This window comes from Rhinoderma darwinii, chromosome 2 (genome assembly GCF_050947455.1).
Source record: "Rhinoderma darwinii isolate aRhiDar2 chromosome 2, aRhiDar2.hap1, whole genome shotgun sequence".
Lineage (NCBI taxonomy): Eukaryota > Metazoa > Chordata > Amphibia > Anura > Rhinodermatidae > Rhinoderma > Rhinoderma darwinii.
Window position 1 is genome coordinate 13178346 of NC_134688.1, and position 20310 is coordinate 13198655.

At 43.3% G+C, this 20310-nt stretch overlaps 1 protein-coding gene across 1 annotated transcript in view; it reads right to left on the reverse strand.

Moving 5' to 3' along the window:
• Nucleotides 1-3151: 3151 nt before the first annotated feature.
• GAB2 (GRB2 associated binding protein 2) overlaps nt 3152-20310 on the reverse strand; it is a 180662-nt gene continuing 163503 nt past the window's right edge. The window contains exons 4-10 of the mRNA XM_075851372.1: nt 19542-20113; nt 15254-15348; nt 14508-14796; nt 13468-13558; nt 13187-13289; nt 11776-11901; nt 3152-10885 (exon numbers count right to left, since the gene is read on the reverse strand). Of these exons, the coding sequence (XP_075707487.1) occupies nt 10742-10885; nt 11776-11901; nt 13187-13289; nt 13468-13558; nt 14508-14796; nt 15254-15348; nt 19542-20113 (1420 nt within the window). The 3' untranslated portion in view covers nt 3152-10741. The remainder of the gene's footprint in view (nt 10886-11775; nt 11902-13186; nt 13290-13467; nt 13559-14507; nt 14797-15253; nt 15349-19541; nt 20114-20310) is intronic.

Below are 20310 nucleotides of genomic sequence, written 5' to 3' on the forward strand. Positions count from 1 at the left end.
ACCGTTCAGAGCGCCCATGCTGACACCTGTCCACTGCCGAAAGCATCTACAGTACGCACGTGATCATCAGAACTGGAGCATGGAGCAATGGAAGGAGGCGCCTGGTCTGACGAATCACGTTTTACATCATGTGGACGGCCGGGGTGCGTGTGCGCCGCTTACCTGGGGAAGAGATGGCACCAGGATGCATTATGGGAAGACGAGCCGGCGGGGGCAGTGTGAGGGTCTGGACAATGTTCTGCTGGGAATCCTTGTGTTCTGACATTCATGTAGAGGTGACACGTACCCCTGACCTAAACATTGCTGCAGACAAGTGCCCCCGTCATGGCAGTGGTATTCACTAATGGCAGTGCCCTCTGTCAGCAGGATAATGCCCCCGCCACACTGCAGACAAGTGCCCCCTTCATGGCAGTGGTATTCACTAATGGCAGTGCCCCCTGTCAGCAGGATAATGCCCCCGCCACACTGCAGACAAGTGCCCCCTTCATGGCAGCGGTATTCACTAATGGCAGTGCCCTCTGTCAGCAGGATAATGCCCCCACCACAGTGCAGACATTGTACAGGAATGATGAGGAACACGACAAATACTTCAAGGTGACGACTTGTTTCCAAATTCCCCAGATCTCAATCCGATCGATCATCTGTGGGATCTGCTGGAAGAACAAGTCCAATCCCTGGAGGCCGCACCTCACACCTTACAGGACTTATAGGACCTGCTGCCAACGTCTTGTACCGGAGACCACAGGGACCTGCAGACGTCTTGTACCAGAGACCACAGGGACCTGCAGACGTCTTGTACCAGAGACCACAGGGACCTGCAGACGTCTTGTACCGGAGACCACAGGGACCTGCAGACGTCTTGTACCAGAGACCACAGGGACCTGCTGCAGATGTCTTGTACCAGAGACCACAGGGACCTGCTGCAGATGTCTTGTACCAGAAACCACAGCGACCTGCAGACGTCTTGTACCGGAGACCACAGGGAGCCGCCGACGTCTTGTACCAGAGACCACAGGGACCCGCAGACGTCTTGTACCAGAGACCACAGGGAGCCGCCGACGTCTTGTACCAGAGACCACAGGGACCCGCCGACGTCTTGTACCAGAGACCACAGGGACCCGCAGACGTCTTGTACCAGAGACCACAGGGACCCGCAGACGTCTTGTACCAGAGACGACAGGGACCCGCAGACGTCTTGTACCAGAGACCACAGGGACCCGCAGACGTCTTGTACCAGAGACCACAGGGACCCGCAGACGTCTTGTACCAGAGACCACAGGGACCCGCAGACGTCTTGTACCAGAGACCACAGGGACCCGCAGACGTCTTGTACCAGAGACCACAGGGACCCGCAGACGTCTTGTACCAGAGACCACAGGGACCCGCAGACGTCTTGTACCAGAGACCACAGGGACCCGCAGACGTCTTGTACCAGAGACCACAGGGACCCGCAGACGTCTTGTACCAGAGACCACAGGGACCCGCAGACGTCTTGTACCAGAGACCACAGGGACCCGTAGACGTCTTGTACCAGAGACCACAGGGACCCGCAGACGTCTTGTACCAGAGACCACAGGGACCCGCAGACGTCTTGTACCAGAGACCACAGGGACCCGCAGACGTCTTGTACCAGAGACCACAGGGACCCGCAGACGTCTTGTACCAGAGACCACAGGGACCCGCAGGCGTCTTGTACCAGAGACCACAGGGACCCGCAGGCGTCTTGTACCAGAGACCACAGGGACCCGCAGGCGTCTTGTACCAGAGACCACAGGGACCCGCAGGCGTCTTGTACCAGAGACCACAGGGACCCGCAGGCGTCTTGTACCAGAGACCACAGGGACCCGCAGGCGTCTTGTACCAGAGACCACAGGGACCCGCAGGCGTCTTGTACCAGAGACCACAGGGACCCGCAGGCGTCTTGTACCAGAGACCACAGGGACCCGCAGGCGTCTTGTACCAGAGACCACAGGGACCCGCAGGCGTCTTGTACCAGAGACCACAGGGACCCGCAGGCGTCTTGTACCAGAGACCACAGGGACCCGCAGGCGTCTTGTACCAGAGACCACAGGGACCCGCAGGCGTCTTGTACCAGAGACCACAGGGACCCGCAGGCGTCTTGTACCAGAGACCACAGGGACCCGCAGGCGTCTTGTACCGGAGACCACAGGGACCCGCAGACGTCTTGTACCGGAGACCACAGGGACCCGCAGACGTCTTGTACCGGAGACCACAGGGACCCGCAGACGTCTTGTACCGGAGACCACAGGGACCCGCAGACGTCTTGTACCGGAGACCACAGGGACCTGCAGACGTCTTGTACCGGAGACCACAGGGACCCGCAGACGTCTTGTACCGGAGACCACAGGGACCCGCAGACGTCTTGTACCGGAGACCACAGGGACCTGCAGACGTCTTGTACCGGAGACCACAGGGACCTGCAGACGTCTTGTGCCAGAGACCACAGGGACCTGGAGACGTCTTGTGCCAGAGACCACAGGGACCTGGAGACATCTTGTACCAGAGACCACAGGGACCTGCAGACGTCTTGTACCAGGGATCACAGGGACCTTCAGATGTCTTGTGGAGTCCATGTCTCAACGGGTCAGAGCTGTACCGGTAGCATGAGGGACCTACACAATATTAGGCGGGTGGTTGTAATGTTATGGCTGATCTGTGTAGAATGAACTCTGTATACAGTAAGCTGCCCCTAGTGGTGGCGGCAGGCAGACATTTTATAGTTTACCCCTATGTCAATGCAGCTTGTTGTGCTAATTAGAGAATGTATAGAGAGTGCTTGTTGCTAGGGAACATAAAGCATAGCAACAAAACTGCTAAAATAATGCATCGGTCATCAAACAGGCCTGAAATGAGTGCATCTTCGAAACGGCTCCCCAATTTTGTGATAAGGGGAAAAAAGTTTATGCATGCATTATGGAGATTTACTATATACGGTGCCATTACCGGGTACATCAATAGTACATGATGAGCTCCCCCTAGTGGTGGCTGGAGGCAGACAGAATTTTATCATGTACCTGTCTATGCAGGGGATTTGGAGCGCTGTATAAAAAAATAAAAATAAAGCTCTAATCGCTATAAAGATAAATTAGGAAATAAATCAACCCAGAATTTGGGACTTTTTTTTGGAGATTTAAGGGTGGAGAACCAGCAAAAGTTAGGGAGACTTTGTAAATTTAGGGAATATCACCGATTGACTACAGAACGTCCAGAGACGAGATATGAACATGTGATAAATGACACGCGACCCAGGAAAGTGTTTAATATGTACCATGTTTATTGACGACATCAGAAATAAAAAAAATCGATGCTAAACAGGAGTTCTATGTTAAAACGACATGAAGGTCTTTCTAGAGTATAAATAAAATGGGACTATAATAAAAAAAAAAAAATTAATAAATTATTAATTTAGGTGGTTACTTCACAACGACTTGTAAATTAGAAACACAGATCCGTTAATGTTACACGATATACATTCCATGTTGTGACAACGGAGGACAGAAAAGTCACAATGAGTGACCCCGGTGTGTCCAGGACAATAATCTACTGATCAGTGTCCACTCTGGCATCGAAGGGGTTAAGAAGGGGGCCCTGAAGGTTATTATATATAGGTCAGAAATGGGGCTACAAGGCAGAGTAGGCCGTAGGTTACATAGTCACATTTTATCAATGAAAGAAAAAAGAAACGGAGTTCCTCTTTAATAAAACACCTGGACTGCGTCATATGTAGCACTTGATATGTTACATGCGTGTGCTGCCGGGGGCTCCTGCTCCTACCCCTCCTCATCAGGACGCTGACCATATACATCAGGAGTGGACAGGTCACTGCCCTCCAGGAGGACCAGCACACTCATCTCCTGAAATACTCTGTGCTGCTGGGGACCCTACTTATTAAACGATGTAACTCAGTCTGTTACCAGCACACTCCCCTCCTCAAATACTCTGTGCTGCTGGAGACCCTACTCCTACTTTGTAACTCCTAGTCTATGATCAGCAAATGCCTCTCCTCAAATACTCTGTGCTGCTGGAGGCCTTATTCCTTCTACTATGTAACGCTCAGTCTGTGACCAGCATACTCCTCTCCTCAAATACTCTGTGCTGCTGCCAACCCTGCCCCTTACACTATGTAACAGTCTGCGACCTCCGACAAGATCAGCACACTACTCTCCTTCAAATACTCTGTGCTGCTGAGGACTCTGTTCCTATATCAGTCTATGTTTTCCTTTAAGATTAGCACACTCCACTACTGAAATACTCTGTGCTGCTGAGGGACTCTTTTTAAAAAAAATAAAAATTATTTAATCTACGATCCAGTTTGCCCTCCCCTTGTCTTCATTTCCTTCCTTACATTATGACTCTGTAAGCAGCCGTGTCCTTGCGGACATCATCCCATGAGTGGACAGATCACAGCCTTCCACAAGATCAGCACGATCCTCTCCTGAAATACTCTGTGTGGCTGTTAGACTACTGATGGTATGATAGCGATTGCTTATGTGACCTACTCTATTACTATGTCATATTCTACATTTCGTTCTTGTACTATAAAGAATGAACCCCCCTCAAGTAATGGCCATAGCCCTGGGGGTACTGGTATGTAGGGCGTTACAGGCCCACCCAAAAGCCGCATTATTTCACCAGTGCTAGTCCTAGGACAACCAAATAAAATACTGATGTGTAGAGTGGGTGGCTTCAAATTTCAAAATAGAATTTTTAATTTTCAAAAAGGTTCAAATGTAATTTTTTGCGATCGGTGTCAAATTATGTAAAAAATAAATTTTTTTTTTTATATACAGACGGGTCACTACAAGAGGCGCGAAATGTAATAAAGAAAATCCATTAAAAATAAAATAGAAAAAAACCACAGTATAAAAACTTCCACTAAAATCTGAATTTATAACTATAGATTGTGGTAACGCCGAGGGCCCTGGAGCCTGAGGGGGCCCAATAGGTTCCTCTGTCCCATATGAGGGGACTGGTACTAGAACGGACACATCATTGCTGGGGACCATGTTACAGATTTTGCTTTAGGGCCCAGGAGCTTGAAGTTAGGCCTCTGTTTATAAGGGAAGCCCACAGTTTAGACAAAAAGGGGGAATTTTTTTTTAAAATTTACCAAAATTTTGGACCTTTTTACCTTTGAGCCGATGATTTTACTTCCCTTATATAAATCAACCCAGAATTTGGGACTTTTTTTTGGAGATTTAAGGGTGGAGAACCAGCAAAAGTTAGGGAGACTTTGTAAATTTAGGGAATATCACCGATTGACTACAGAACGTCCAGAGACGAGATATGAACATGTGATAAATGACACGCGACCCAGGAAAGTGTTTAATATGTACCATGTTTATTGACGACATCAGAAATAAAAAAAATCGATGCTAAACAGGAGTTCTATGTTAAAACGACATGAAGGTCTTTCTAGAGTATAAATAAAATGGGACTATAATAAAAAAAAAAAAATTAATAAATTATTAATTTAGGTGGTTACTTCACAACGACTTGTAAATTAGAAACACAGATCCGTTAATGTTACACGATATACATTCCATGTTGTGACAACGGAGGACAGAAAAGTCACAATGAGTGACCCCGGTGTGTCCAGGACAATAATCTACTGATCAGTGTCCACTCTGGCATCGAAGGGGTTAAGAAGGGGGCCCTGAAGGTTATTATATATAGGTCAGAAATGGGGCTACAAGGCAGAGTAGGCCGTAGGTTACATAGTCACATTTTATCAATGAAAGAAAAAAGAAACGGAGTTCCTCTTTAATAAAACACCTGGACTGCGTCATATGTAGCACTTGATATGTTACATGCGTGTGCTGCCGGGGGCTCCTGCTCCTACCCCTCCTCATCAGGACGCTGACCATATACATCAGGAGTGGACAGGTCACTGCCCTCCAGGAGGACCAGCACACTCATCTCCTGAAATACTCTGTGCTGCTGGGGACCCTACTTATTAAACGATGTAACTCAGTCTGTTACCAGCACACTCCCCTCCTCAAATACTCTGTGCTGCTGGAGACCCTACTCCTACTTTGTAACTCCTAGTCTATGATCAGCAAATGCCTCTCCTCAAATACTCTGTGCTGCTGGAGGCCTTATTCCTTCTACTATGTAACGCTCAGTCTGTGACCAGCATACTCCTCTCCTCAAATACTCTGTGCTGCTGCCAACCCTGCCCCTTACACTATGTAACAGTCTGCGACCTCCGACAAGATCAGCACACTACTCTCCTTCAAATACTCTGTGCTGCTGAGGACTCTGTTCCTATATCAGTCTATGTTTTCCTTTAAGATTAGCACACTCCACTACTGAAATACTCTGTGCTGCTGAGGGACTCTTTTTAAAAAAAATAAAAATTATTTAATCTACGATCCAGTTTGCCCTCCCCTTGTCTTCATTTCCTTCCTTACATTATGACTCTGTAAGCAGCCGTGTCCTTGCGGACATCATCCCATGAGTGGACAGATCACAGCCTTCCACAAGATCAGCACGATCCTCTCCTGAAATACTCTGTGTGGCTGTTAGACTACTGATGGTATGATAGCGATTGCTTATGTGACCTACTCTATTACTATGTCATATTCTACATTTCGTTCTTGTACTATAAAGAATGAACCCCCCTCAAGTAATGGCCATAGCCCTGGGGGTACTGGTATGTAGGGCGTTACAGGCCCACCCAAAAGCCGCATTATTTCACCAGTGCTAGTCCTAGGACAACCAAATAAAATACTGATGTGTAGAGTGGGTGGCTTCAAATTTCAAAATAGAATTTTTAATTTTCAAAAAGGTTCAAATGTAATTTTTTGCGATCGGTGTCAAATTATGTAAAAAATAAATTTTTTTTTTTATATACAGACGGGTCACTACAAGAGGCGCGAAATGTAATAAAGAAAATCCATTAAAAATAAAATAGAAAAAAACCACAGTATAAAAACTTCCACTAAAATCTGAATTTATAACTATAGATTGTGGTAACGCCGAGGGCCCTGGAGCCTGAGGGGGCCCAATAGGTTCCTCTGTCCCATATGAGGGGACTGGTACTAGAACGGACACATCATTGCTGGGGACCATGTTACAGATTTTGCTTTAGGGCCCAGGAGCTTGAAGTTAGGCCTCTGTTTATAAGGGAAGCCCACAGTTTAGACAAAAAGGGGGAATTTTTTTTTAAAATTTACCAAAATTTTGGACCTTTTTACCTTTGAGCCGATGATTTTACTTCCCTTATATACAGCAAGTTGGAAAACACGGCTACTCCGTCTACTCTCAATTCCAGCCAAGACTATTATATACTCCGCATATATTGACGGAGATTAAATAATGCTGGGGGGGGGGGGGATTTCGCCGTGATACGGTGCTGTACGGAGGCACTATATGGCGGCACATGACTCTGCAGGTTCTGCGCACACAGCTCTGCCATGTGAATGAGCCCTAAGAACCCGTCCTCTTAAGGCATATTTTTTTTTTCCCATACAAAAGACAGCAAAAAAAACACAAACATTTATAACTGCGACATTTTTATGAATCTGTAATATAATACTGATATTAGCCAGGGAAACCGGTCACGCTCCTAAAATTCTAGCAGATACAAACATGTGCAAGAAATAAAAAAAAACAAAAAACACAACATAATAAGGCCCAGTTCACACAGAGATTTTGGACGCGGAGTTTGTCGCAGAAACCGCGTCGGAATCGGTGACAAAAAATGCCAGATACCGCCTCCCATTGAAATCAATGGGAGGCACAGAAAGCGGTTTTTGCAGCATTTTTTGCCCACAGCGCTCAATGGCCACGGGTGAAAACGAAAAAATAATTTGCAGGTAGGATGAAATCTGCCTCAAAATCCTGAAGGAATTTGGAGGCAGATTTTTCTGCCTGCAAAAAAACTCCATGTGAGCAGGGCCTTAAAGGGACTGTCCAACTTGGAAAACCCATTGTCATACACCCTATTAGGGATTTCAGGGTTAAACAGGGGGGTCCTCTGTTCAGGATCCTCATCTCTTGGCCAGAGAGGAGAGCGGTTACATAGAGCGTATCTGAAGGACCTGTCCTGTATTACACACACGACACTTTGATAGGAATGGACACTGTGTAATACCAGATTTCTCCTGTGGTGGCGCTGTAGGGAAATTAAACACGTACTGCCAGGTTACCCCACAGATCACAGGTGATCGCTGGGGTTCCCAGCAGACGGGGACACTTTGTGATCAGCTCATTGTCAAGGAAATCTTCTAACAAAGTAGGAATGGTCTGAAGTGGAGATCCCCTTTAAATAAAGCAGTGGTTTTATTATTTAAAATTCTTAATTAGTACAAACCTCCACAGACACACAACTCACTAAGCATGGCTAGAAAAAAAGTGCTAAAAACATGACGGTATCTACCAACTCCACAGTGACCATGTGATCAAAAACAACTTTAAATAGAAAAAAAATAAAAAATAAAATTCTTCATCCAATCCCTGAAACTGAAAGGACATCAGCCCTAGTGGTGGAGAGCTAAATTTAAAAAACAAAAAAACACACAAAAAACACACAATCCCAGATCAAACTGTTAACAAAAGATGACATTTGTGGCATTAAAGTTATTTGAATATTCGCAATCACAGTGTTTCGCTACTTAAAAAAAGAATTATTAGAAGTTGACCCAGAAGGCAATGGGTTTTTTTGGGGGGTAATTTTCCACAAACACAAGAAAATATATAAAAAAAAAAGAACAATAAAAAAACAAATGTATCGGCTCCTGAATTAGGAGATTTACAGAAACCTGTTGCGCGCACAGTGATCGGCCAAAACCGAGGGAGAACGGTCTATAGAGGTCGACCCCCCCGCAGCTTCTACGGGGGCCGCAGCTTAGTTTGGCCCCAACCGCTTTCTTCGTGCCCTAGACCTGTATTTAAAGGGATTGTCCAGTTTAGAAAACCCATTGTCCCTATTAGTGAATTTTGGGTTAATACATACAGGGGGGGGGGGGGGGTCTCTGTTCAGGATCCTCATCTCTCTGTCAGAGTGGAGAGCGGTTATAAAGAGCGTCTCCCTCTCTGGAGGACCCGTCCTGTATTACACAGATATGAATGGGCACTGTGTCATTTTTAGTTTCACCTGTGGCGGCGCTGCAGGGAAATTGAGCACTTACTGCCAAGTTTCCCCTCAGATAAGAGCTGATCACTGGGGGTCCCGGCAGGAGGACACTTTATGATCTGCTTATTGTCAAGGGACCACTCTATCAAGTAGGGATTGTCCAAAGCGGAGAACTCCTTTAAAAACTATAGCCAAGGCTTTTTGGTGCCCCCCTGGCACAGACCGGACCCTCGCTATGTTCTTGCTGACAGACCCGTTAATAGCGGCACTCATGGAGGTTTTTATTTTTTTGCTATTTTGCTGGCGGATATTTTTGGGTAACAGTCTGAAGAATTCCAATATTGCTATACAAAAAGTTACGTCACCAGTCACATGACCGCCGGCCGCTCTCCGGACCCTTTGTAACCCGTTACTCGTTATAAAAGCTGAAAAAACGTTTTCAAAAAAATTTCGTTTACATACAACACACGATTTACCTTCTACGACAGGAAATTTGGGGGAGGGCACCAAATGCAGGCGACATTTATGACAACCGGTGCTCAGTATTGGTTCACTTTTGCTCATAATTTTATACTCCAGTCACATACAAAGCTGCATACAGAATTCTGTTAGGCCCTTGATAGCTGTTTTCCCCCTGCTGGTTTAGTGTCGGTACGGAGCTGCAGTGCTTTGTAGGAGATGTTGTGTTTATACAGCAGTATATTACCAGGTGTAAACACTACATCTCCCACAATGCAATACCACCGAGTCCAGTGCATTATGCCATGCATAGTTTTAAGGCATGTATCTGACAGCCAATCTGAGTGCTGCTGGACTTCAAATGGCAGGCTGCAAAATTATTAGTGCTGCTTTGGTAGTGACTAGAGGATAATACATTATTTGACGCAAGATCAGCATATGTATAATATCGGCTACCGATAACTATTTGCCATGACTCTGGGCATTCGTTTTCCGCACTGTTCGCCGCTGTTACAGTTTAATCGGGTAAGAAGTTACTACGTGGTCATTTAAAGGCACAGCGTAAAAAAATAAAATAAATAAACCTTGAAAAAAATATTGTTCTCAAAATTACCGCATTTCTCTAAATTGTGTACATATAAAAAAAATGTAAAAAAAAAAAAAATGTAAAAAAAAATAAAATTTAAAAAAAATAATCAGACCCCTCCCCCCTGATCGATGCCGCTACGTCTATTGTGAAGGAAGCCCGTTTCTATATATTAGGACACGTCTGACAAGCTCTAGAGGAAGCAGCCAATTGTGTGTTCAGGATGCGGGAACGTGAACCGGTCACATCACTCAATTTATCAAGAACCGGCTTCGCTCTGGTGTCGACTTTCAATATGGCGGCCTGGGCGTGACCGCTGCACTTTAAAGTCAATATAATACTCAGTGAATTGAGGACTAGGCCGAAGCATCGGTTATAGTAACCGAGAAAGTATCCGAGAGGTAAAGAGAGACGTCAGCGTGGAGTTGCGCATTGGGGAAGCTCCTCCCACAGCGCCGGTTCTCCACAATACACCGTCAGGTCCCGGGTAACTGGTAAAAAGGCAAAACAAGCAGCCCGGCGGTTGTCCGGTGCAGTTGGCCGCAGCGAGGAGGCTCCAGCATGCCAGCCCTGGTCAACGTTACAGGGCGGAGTCGTCACTGCTTTGCGCTCTTGACGGGCTCCGAAGATTGGCGCACGTCCGTCCACTCCTGCATAGTGTTTTGCAAGGCTTGGGTCTTCTCTTTGTCCACTTGTACATAGTCCACCTTTTCATCGGATGCTACAGAAGACGTGGAGGGCTGCAGGAAACAACGACATAACGATAAGTATCAAAAATCCCCAAAATATCTCATCACCCAGCTTTTCCTGGCTCCTGAACGGTAAATCTGCCTAGCTGTAATGTGGTGTATCCTCTTTCCCACCTACCTGTCTACAGATATGTCAATCAGGAGCTCGGGAAAGCTGGGTGACAGCGGAAGCGTTAATGAGAGCCACGTTGGTCACCCAGCTTTCTCAGACTCCTGAAAGGTAAGTCTGTTTATTTATGCAGTGGTGTGTGTTCCCCTCCCCCTTTATTGTACACACGACAGACATGCAATTCAGGACTCCGGAAAAACTGAAAGACACCCCCCCCCCTCTGTATTCACAGCCATATTGGTTGTCACACAGCTTTCCCACACCCCTGAATAGCAAATCTCCCTATGTATGCAGTAATGTAACCCATTCTCCCTTAACTCACACAGCTAGACAGATTCTGCAAGGCAACCCCCGATTGGAGCGGTAATGTTTTTTGAGGTACGCGATTCTGAATGCAGCTTTGGATGTGACTGGAGTATAACATCATGGGACTCAAAATCGGTAATGCAGGGATAAAAGTACGGAGAAGACGTCTACAGAAACGTCCTATAAAAATAAGACTTCATTGGGGTCCAAAGAACCTCCATTAATGCCCTGATGTCTGGGACTTGGGGCCCCTTTGGCCCTTACTAGCCCCTTTTTCTACACAAAACGAAGGCAATCCATGAACAAATAGTTCAGCAGAGCCTGGCCCTGTAGTCTGAGCTGCGGCCCCACCGTTGATGGATGTTCGGACCCCCCACTAGTGTTATTGGTGGGAGACTCTGGATGTGGATGACAAGGGATCAATCCTCCGCAGATCAACGCCATAAAGAACAAAGATCAGACCGACCTTCCGGTGAGGACTTGGTGACACCGGCTGGAAATCCAGCGCCAGATAATCCACGCTCCCGGTGCTCTTCTTCTGGGCCGGGCTGTTGGTGCCGCTGGTTCCCGGAGACGCCGACACCGGATTTTGCTTGAAGAAAAAAAACAAAAAACACAAACAACTTGAATGAGTATAATGAAGATCACAGAGGAGAAGCCGCTTCATACCCCACAAGATCCCGGGCCCATAGGGGCCCCCGCCTGCCATGTGCCATTTATAATACTGGTGTCTTATGTGGCAGAGGGGCTTTGGGACTCCTCAGGCACCAGGGCCGGGCGCGTGTGCCACCTCTGCCCCCTCCCCCCTTTATCTGCACCCGTGCTCCTGCATAGTCCCAAAATAAAGAGAGACCTCCTAAACTCCCAGCGGAGGAGGCAAATCTCCCACAGCTGGACAGGAGCGGTCAGACATACACAACACCGGTCAGACAAACACAACACCAACCGGACAAAGGAAAGATCAGCGGCGGAAGGGACAGGGACATACAAGGGGGCAGACCGGGGATATTATAGATTTTGGGTTTGGAAGCAGCAAGTGTAGGGGGGGGGGGGGTTCTTTAAGCATGTGACACTGTGTTTGTCACCGCTATAGGGGGCACTGTGGCCGTCACCGCTATGGGGAGCACTGTGGCCGTCGCCGCTATGGGGAGCACTGTGGCCGTCGCCGCTATGGGGAGCACTGTGGCCGTCGCCGCTATGGGGAGCACTGTGGCCGTCGCCGCTATGGGGAGCACTGTGGCCGTCGCCGCTATGGGGAGCACTGTGGCCGTCGCCGCTATGGGGAGCACTGTGGCCGTCGCCGCTATGGGGAGCACTGTGGCCGTCACCGCTATGGGGAGCACTGTGGCCGTCACCGCTATGGGGAGCACTGTGGCCGTCACCGCTATGGGGAGCACTGTGGCCGTCACCGCTATGGGGAGCACTGTGGCCGTCACCGCTATGGGGAGCACTGTGGCCGTCACCGCTATGGGGAGCACTGTGGCCGTCACCGCTATGGGGAGCACTGTGGCCGTCACCGCTATGGGGAGCACTGTGGCCGTCACCGGTGACGTTATGGACTATGCTCTCATCTATAAACACGGCTTTATGGTGAAACGCAGCAGCATATCCACCATATTGTGACTCTGGGAGAGACGTACCGGTACATTCGGCTGATACACATCGGCACATTCGGCTTATACACGGGATGCCGGTAGCATTTGAGTTAGTGAGAATATGGGACTGTCTGGTCTATAGAAAGCCCAAATCAAAATTTCTCCAGACGAGTGTCCACATTTCAGAACATCGATCATAGTATACAGCAGTAGTCTCCAACCGGTGACTCCGCAGCGGCTGTGAAAATACATGATGCCCTGGTGACTAGAGTGCCCACCTACCATGGCGACATAGTTTTCTTCACTGTCTCCAGAGCTGGTGCTGGTAATACTCTGTGTGGACACCGGGCGGCAGTATTGAGACGAGCTGGATTTTAGAGAATGCCTGAAAGTTTATTATAGAATATTAGAGTTAGTGAATAGAAATATTAGATTCTTCCAATGACGGATTATTGGAATCAATTCTGCTGGAATAGTTTATATTAATGTCTGAAAATAATTCTACAAAATTTTAAAGATACAGAAGAAAAAAGCAGAAATGATTTCCATGCAGCATTACTCACGTCTGTCTGCACCAAGATTTAGTGACTGGAGACTTGAAGGGAAGTTCATCAATTATTGTGGTCGCTCGGAGGTCCAGAGGTGTCGGTTTAGCTGCGGATTAGGAGAATGTTGTAAGGGTATGTTCACACTGAGGTTTTTGCAGGCAGAAAATTCTGCTTGGAAAAATCAGCTCCGTTTTTTTAAAAAGAGGTTTTGCACCACAACACGCAGTTTTTGCCGTGTTTTTTAGGCGTTTCTTTAATAGACAACCGTGAGCGTTTTTTGGAGAAATGCGTCAAAAAAAGTGTTTATTTTCGTCTGCCATTGATTTCAATAGGGTTTTTGAGGCGTAAAACGCGGGAAAAAGACGCCTCCACCTCCTATTGAAATCAATAGGAGGCAATTTCGGCCGCTTTTTGCGGCAAAAAAAACTCGGTGTGAACAGTGCCTTAAAATGAAATTAAATAAAACATTTGAAGAAGTGGAATATTTTATCGAATCGATGGATCATCAGGGAAGGAGATAAAGATGAATGAATGAAGCAATAGATGAATGGACAGACTGGGGGAGACGGGGGCAAACACCGTATATTTCAGAAAAAGGATTTTAAAGCATGTTGGTGCCCACGGCAGATATGGCAGAAGATGATTCAGGGGTTAATAGTGGTGGCTCAGGGCAGGAAAAATTGCCTATAATTTATTTCCATGTAATCTAAATAGATAAGAGCTCTGATTTTCCTGATACAAAGCTCCAGATCCCCTGCTTCTCTTTACACACTCAATATGATAAACTATTAATTGCCCGCAGCCACCACTAGGGGGAGCTCACTGCATTTATACAGCTTCATTGAACTCTATAATAAATCCATATGCAGTGAGCTCCCCCTAGTGGTGGCAAAATTGTATGGGCTGTCTGCATGGTACGCACATCCTTGGTGTATAGATTGGTACATAGTTAACTATTCAGTAATGGGGATCCCCTCCTTTCCAGTAAAGGGACCCCCAAACACATCTGAATGAGACCCCCTATGATGGGTGCCGCTCTATATAAACACACCCACCTTTTCTATCTGGCTTCAGGTTGCGGTTTATTGGTGGTGGCTGGATCTCGCTGACTCTGGTAGGTCGCTGGCACAAGGAGACCGTACTTCCTTTGCGGGCAGGAAGCGTGGCAGAAGAAAAACCCAGGAAATCAAAATGATGAGGACCCGGGCTCATGGGAATATAGACGCTCTGGGCATTGTCATTCAGCTTCTCAGAGTTGAACTGAGATGAAGATCCGGGGTTCATGGGCACGTAGTTGTCCTCAGAATCGGCACTTTCGGAGCGCGTCATGGAGCTTTTTGTTTGCTAAAGAAAAGATTATTCTATGAGTGATCCCGTCAGGCGGCTGCTGCAACTAAAACCCACCACCCAAACCAGGTAAACTATGGTCTTTTTTTAGGTACAAAATTCTGTGCTGATTAATTCCATAATATATCTTTATAGTGGTCGGAGCTCCGTTTTCTTTTTTTTAATACAGAGCTCCAAATCCCCTGCATAGAGCTAGAATTAAATGATACAATTCTGGCATCCTGCTGTCGCCACTAGGGGGAGCTTATAAACTTTGTGCATACTGTGTTATTATGGAGTTCAATGTATGATCAGTATGCAGTCAGCTCGCTCTAGTGGTAGTTGACCCTATTGAGCACACCATCAGAACAAGGGAGCCCTGACGTGCACCGTCCCATCAGGTCCCGAGCTAGGCATGTTTTGTCTTGAGTATTCCTTTAAGATCAATGCACTAATAAAATAGTTATTTACTTACAAGGTATGAGTTGAACCCATCATTGATCGACTCCACAGACTGCTCCGTGCTGAAATCCCCAAGGTTAGGATAGTCATAGGCTTCACAGGAGGAGGCTGCTCATATATAAGGGAAGATAAAAGATCTGGTCATCATAATAATAATAATAATAATAATGTGATAGACTGAACTTAGAAATCACAGTCAGTGTCATCAGTCATTCACAGCGATACTGGGCTTATATTTGGACTATCCCATTCAGATTCATATTGTTCTACTTAGGGAGCAGTATTATAGTAGTTATATTCTTGTATATAGGGGCAGTATTATAGTAGTTATATTCTTGTATATAGGAGCAGTATTATAGTAGTTATATTCTTGTATATAGGGGCAGTATTATAGTAGTTATATTGTTGTATATAGGGAGCAGTGTTATAGTAGTTATATTCTTGTATATAGGAGCAGTATTATAGTAGTTATATTCTTGTATATAGGGGGCAGTATTATAGTAGTTATATTCTTGTATATAGGGGGCAGTATTATAGTAGTTATATTCTTGTATATAGGGGGCAGTATTATAGTAGTTATATTCTTGTATATAGGGAGCAGTATTATAGTAGTTATATTCTTGTATATAGGGGCAGTATTATAGTAGTTATATTCTTGTATATAGGGGCAGTATTATAGTAGTTATATTCTTGTATATAGGGGGCAGTATTATAGTAGTTATATTCTTGTATATAGGGGCAGTATTATAGTAGTTATATTCTTGTATATAGGAGCAGTATTATAGTAGTTATATTCTTGTATATAGGGAGCAGTGTTATAGTAGTTATATTCTTGTATATAGGAGCAGTATTATAGTAGTTATATTCTTGTATATAGGGGGCAGTATTATAGTAGTTATATTCTTGTATATAGCGGGCAGTATTATAGTAGTTATATTCTTGTATATAGGAGCAGTATTATAGTAGTTATATTCTTGTATATAGGCGGCAGTATTATAGTAGTTATATTCTTGTGTATAGGGAGTAGTATTATTGTAGTTATATTCTTGTATATAGGGGGCAGTATTATAGTAGTTATATTCTTGTATATAGCGGGCAGTATTATAGTAGTTATATTCTTGTATATAGGCGGCAGTATTATAGTAGTTATATTCTTGTGTATAGGGAGTAGTATTATTGTAGTTATATTCTTGTATATAGGAGGCAGTATTATATTAGATATATTCTTGTATATAGGGGGCAGTATTATATTAGTTATATTCTTGTATATAGGAGGCAGTATTATAGTAGTTACATTCTTGTATATAGGAGTAGTATTATAGTAGTTATATTCTTGTATATAGGGGGCAGTATTATAGTAGTTATATTCTTGTATATAGGGTGCAGTGTTATAGTAGTTATATTCTTGTATATAGGAGCAGTATTATAGTAGTTATATTCTTGTATATAGGGGGCAGTATTATAGTAGTTATATTCTTGTATATAGGGGGCAGTATTATAGTAGTTATATTCTTGTATATAGGGAGCAGTATTATAGTAGTTATATTCTTGTATATAGGGGCAGTATTATAGTAGTTATATTCTTGTATATAGGGGCAGTATTATAGTAGTTATATTCTTGTATATAGGGGGCAGTATTATAGTAGTTATATTCTTGTATATAGGAGTAGTATTATAGTAGTTATATTCTTGTATATAGGAGTAGTATTATAGTAGTTATATTCTTGTATATAGTGGGCAGTATTATAGTAGTTATATTCTTGTATATAGGAGCAGTATTATAGTAGTTATATTCTTGTATACAGGGAGCAGTATTATAGTAGTTATATTCTTGTATATAGGGAGCAGTATTATAGTAGTTATATTATTGTACATAAAAGCAGTATTATAGTAGTTATATTCTTGTACATAGGGGGCAGTATTATAGTAGTTATATTCTTGTATCTAGGAGACAGTATTATAGTAGTTATATTCTTGTATATAGAGGCAGTATTATAGTAGTTATATTCTTGTATATAGGGGGCAGTATTATAGTAGTTATATTCTTGTATATAGGGGCAGTATTATAGTAGTTATATTCTTGTATATAGGAGTAGTATTATAGTAGTTATAGTCTTGTATATAGGGAGCAGTATTATAGTAGTTATATTCTTGTATATAGGGGGAAGTATTATAGTAGTTATATTCTTGTATACAGGGAGCAGTATTATAGTAGTTATATTCTTGTATATAGGGGGCAGTATTATAGTAGTTATATTCTTGTATATAGGGGCAGTATTATAGTAGTTATATTCTTGTATATAGGAGTAGTATTATAGTAGTTATAGTCTTGTATATAGGGAGCAGTATTATAGTAGTTATATTCTTGTATATAGGGGCAGTATTATAGTAGTTATATTCTTGTATATAGGAGTAGTATTATAGTAGTTATAGTCTTGTATATAGGGAGCAGTATTATAGTAGTTATATTCTTGTATATAGGGGGAAGTATTATAGTAGTTATATTCTTGTATACAGGGAGCAGTATTATAGTAGTTATATTCTTGTATATAGGAGCAGTATTATAGTAGTTATATTCTTGTATATAGGGGGGCAGTATTATAGTAGTTATATTCTTGTATATAGGGGGGCAGTATTATAGTAGTTATATTATTGTACATAAAAGCAGTATTATAGTAGTTATATTCTTGTATCTAGGAGACAGTATTACAGTAGTTATATTCTTGTATATAGGGGCAGTATTATAGTAGTTATATTCTTGTATATAGGAGTAGTATTATAGTAGTTATAGTCTTGTATATAGGGAGCAGTATTATAGTAGTTATATTCTTGTATATAGGGGGAAGTATTATAGTAGCTATATTCTTGTATATAGGGGCAGTATTATAGTAGTTATATTCTTGTACATAGGAGCAGTATTATAGTAGTTATATTCTTGTATATAAGGAGCAGTATTATAGTAGTTATATTCTTGTATATAGGAGGCAGTATTATAGTAGTTATATTCTTGTATATAGGGGCAGTATTATAGTAGTTATATTCTTGTACATAGGGGGCAGTATTAAAGTAGTTATTTTCTTGTATATAGGGGGCAGTATTATAGTAGATATATTCTTGTATATAGGGGCAGTATTATAGTAGATATATTCTTGTATATAAGAGGCAGTATTATAGTAGTTATATTCTTGTATATAGGGGGCAGTATTATAGTAGTTATATTCTTGTATATAGGGGCAGTATTATAGTAGTTATATTCTTGTATATAGGGGCAGTATTATAGTAGTTATATTCTTGTATATAGGAGGCAGTATTATAGTAGTTATATTCTTGTATATAGGGGGCAGTATTATAGTAGTTATATTCTTGTATCTAGGAGACAGTATTATAGTAGTTATATTCTTGTATATAGAGGCAGTATTATAGTAGTTATATTCTTGTATATAGGGGGCAGTATTATAGTAGTTATATTCTTGTATATAGGGGCAGTATTATAGTAGTTATATTCTTGTATATAGGAGTAGTATTATAGTAGTTATAGTCTTGTATATAGGGAGCAGTATTATAGTAGTTATATTCTTGTATATAGGGGCAGTATTATAGTAGTTATATTCTTGTATATAGGAGTAGTATTATAGTAGTTATAGTCTTGTATATAGGGAGCAGTATTATAGTAGTTATATTCTTGTATATAGGAGGCAGTATTATAGTAGTTATATTCTTGTATATAGGGGCAGTATTATAGTAGTTATATTCTTGTACATAGGGGGCAGTATTAAAGTAGTTATTTTCTTGTATATAGGGGGCAGTATTATAGTAGATATATTCTTGTATATAGGGGCAGTATTATAGTAGATATATTCTTGTATATAAGAGGCAGTATTATAGTAGTTATATTCTTGTATATAGGGGGCAGTATTATAGTAGTTATATTCTTGTATATAGGGGCAGTATTATAGTACTTATATTCTTGTATATAGGGGCAGTATTATAGTAGTTATATTCTTGTATATAGGAGGCAGTATTATAGTAGTTATATTCTTGTATATAGGGGGCAGTATTATAGTAGTTATATTCTTGTATATAGGTGGCAGTATTATAGTAGTTATATTCTTGTATATAGGGGGCAGTATTATAGTAGTTATATACTTGTATATAGGGAGCAGTATTATAGTAGTTATATTCTTGTACATAGGGGCAGTATTACAGTAGTTGTATTCTTGTATATAGTTTGCAGGACTTTTATTGAATTTTGTAGCGTTATATTTCCAGTCCAGGATCCCTTTATCGGACAATAAACTTACCTCGATGCCGTCGGTTTTCCACTGCCGGCAAGGTGTTCCTCCTTGGTATGTTGACCGTAACAACCCCAATATTGTCTCCATTACTCCGCTGAGGACTTCCCCAACGGGTTTCTGTTTGACCCGGTTTAGGCGGTCGTGGAGGAGGAGCATTGTGAAAGTCATTGGAAGCTAGACCTAATGCATTATGGTTCTTGTCCAAGGTAAAGGTCCTTGGTATTTGATAAACCGACATAGGAGTACCGGGAAGGTCATAAGAGTCCGTTGATAAGTCACTAAATTCTTTACATAGAGCATTGCTAGGAGTCTTATAGGTGTAAACGTCCTCAGTTTCGGATTCTAGTCCAGTAAGGCTTGACTTGGTAGGAGAACCTGAGCCGAAGCTCCTGGGGAGATCGTAAGCGCTGTCCCTTAGCTCGGAACTGAGCCGTCGTGGCTTTGGTAAACTGTAGAATCCATGGACCTGACCACTTACTCCATTCACACAGTGACCATAGCCCTGAGCCAGCTTCTGAACGGCCGTATCACTACGCATGAAAAAGGAGGAACGCGTGGCTTGGGAAAAACTGGCGCTTCTGAAAAAACAAAAAGATATATTGCAATTTTTAACCAATCTAAAAAAGTAGAGCTGCAGTGTAAAACATGGGGGACAGCAGCAGCCTGAACACCTGATGAGAAAGGAAGTGGAGTTTAGACTACCACAGACAAAGCAGCTAAGCTCAAATCACTTTTCATATCTGTGTCCTAACAGAGAAGCGGTATAAAGCTACAG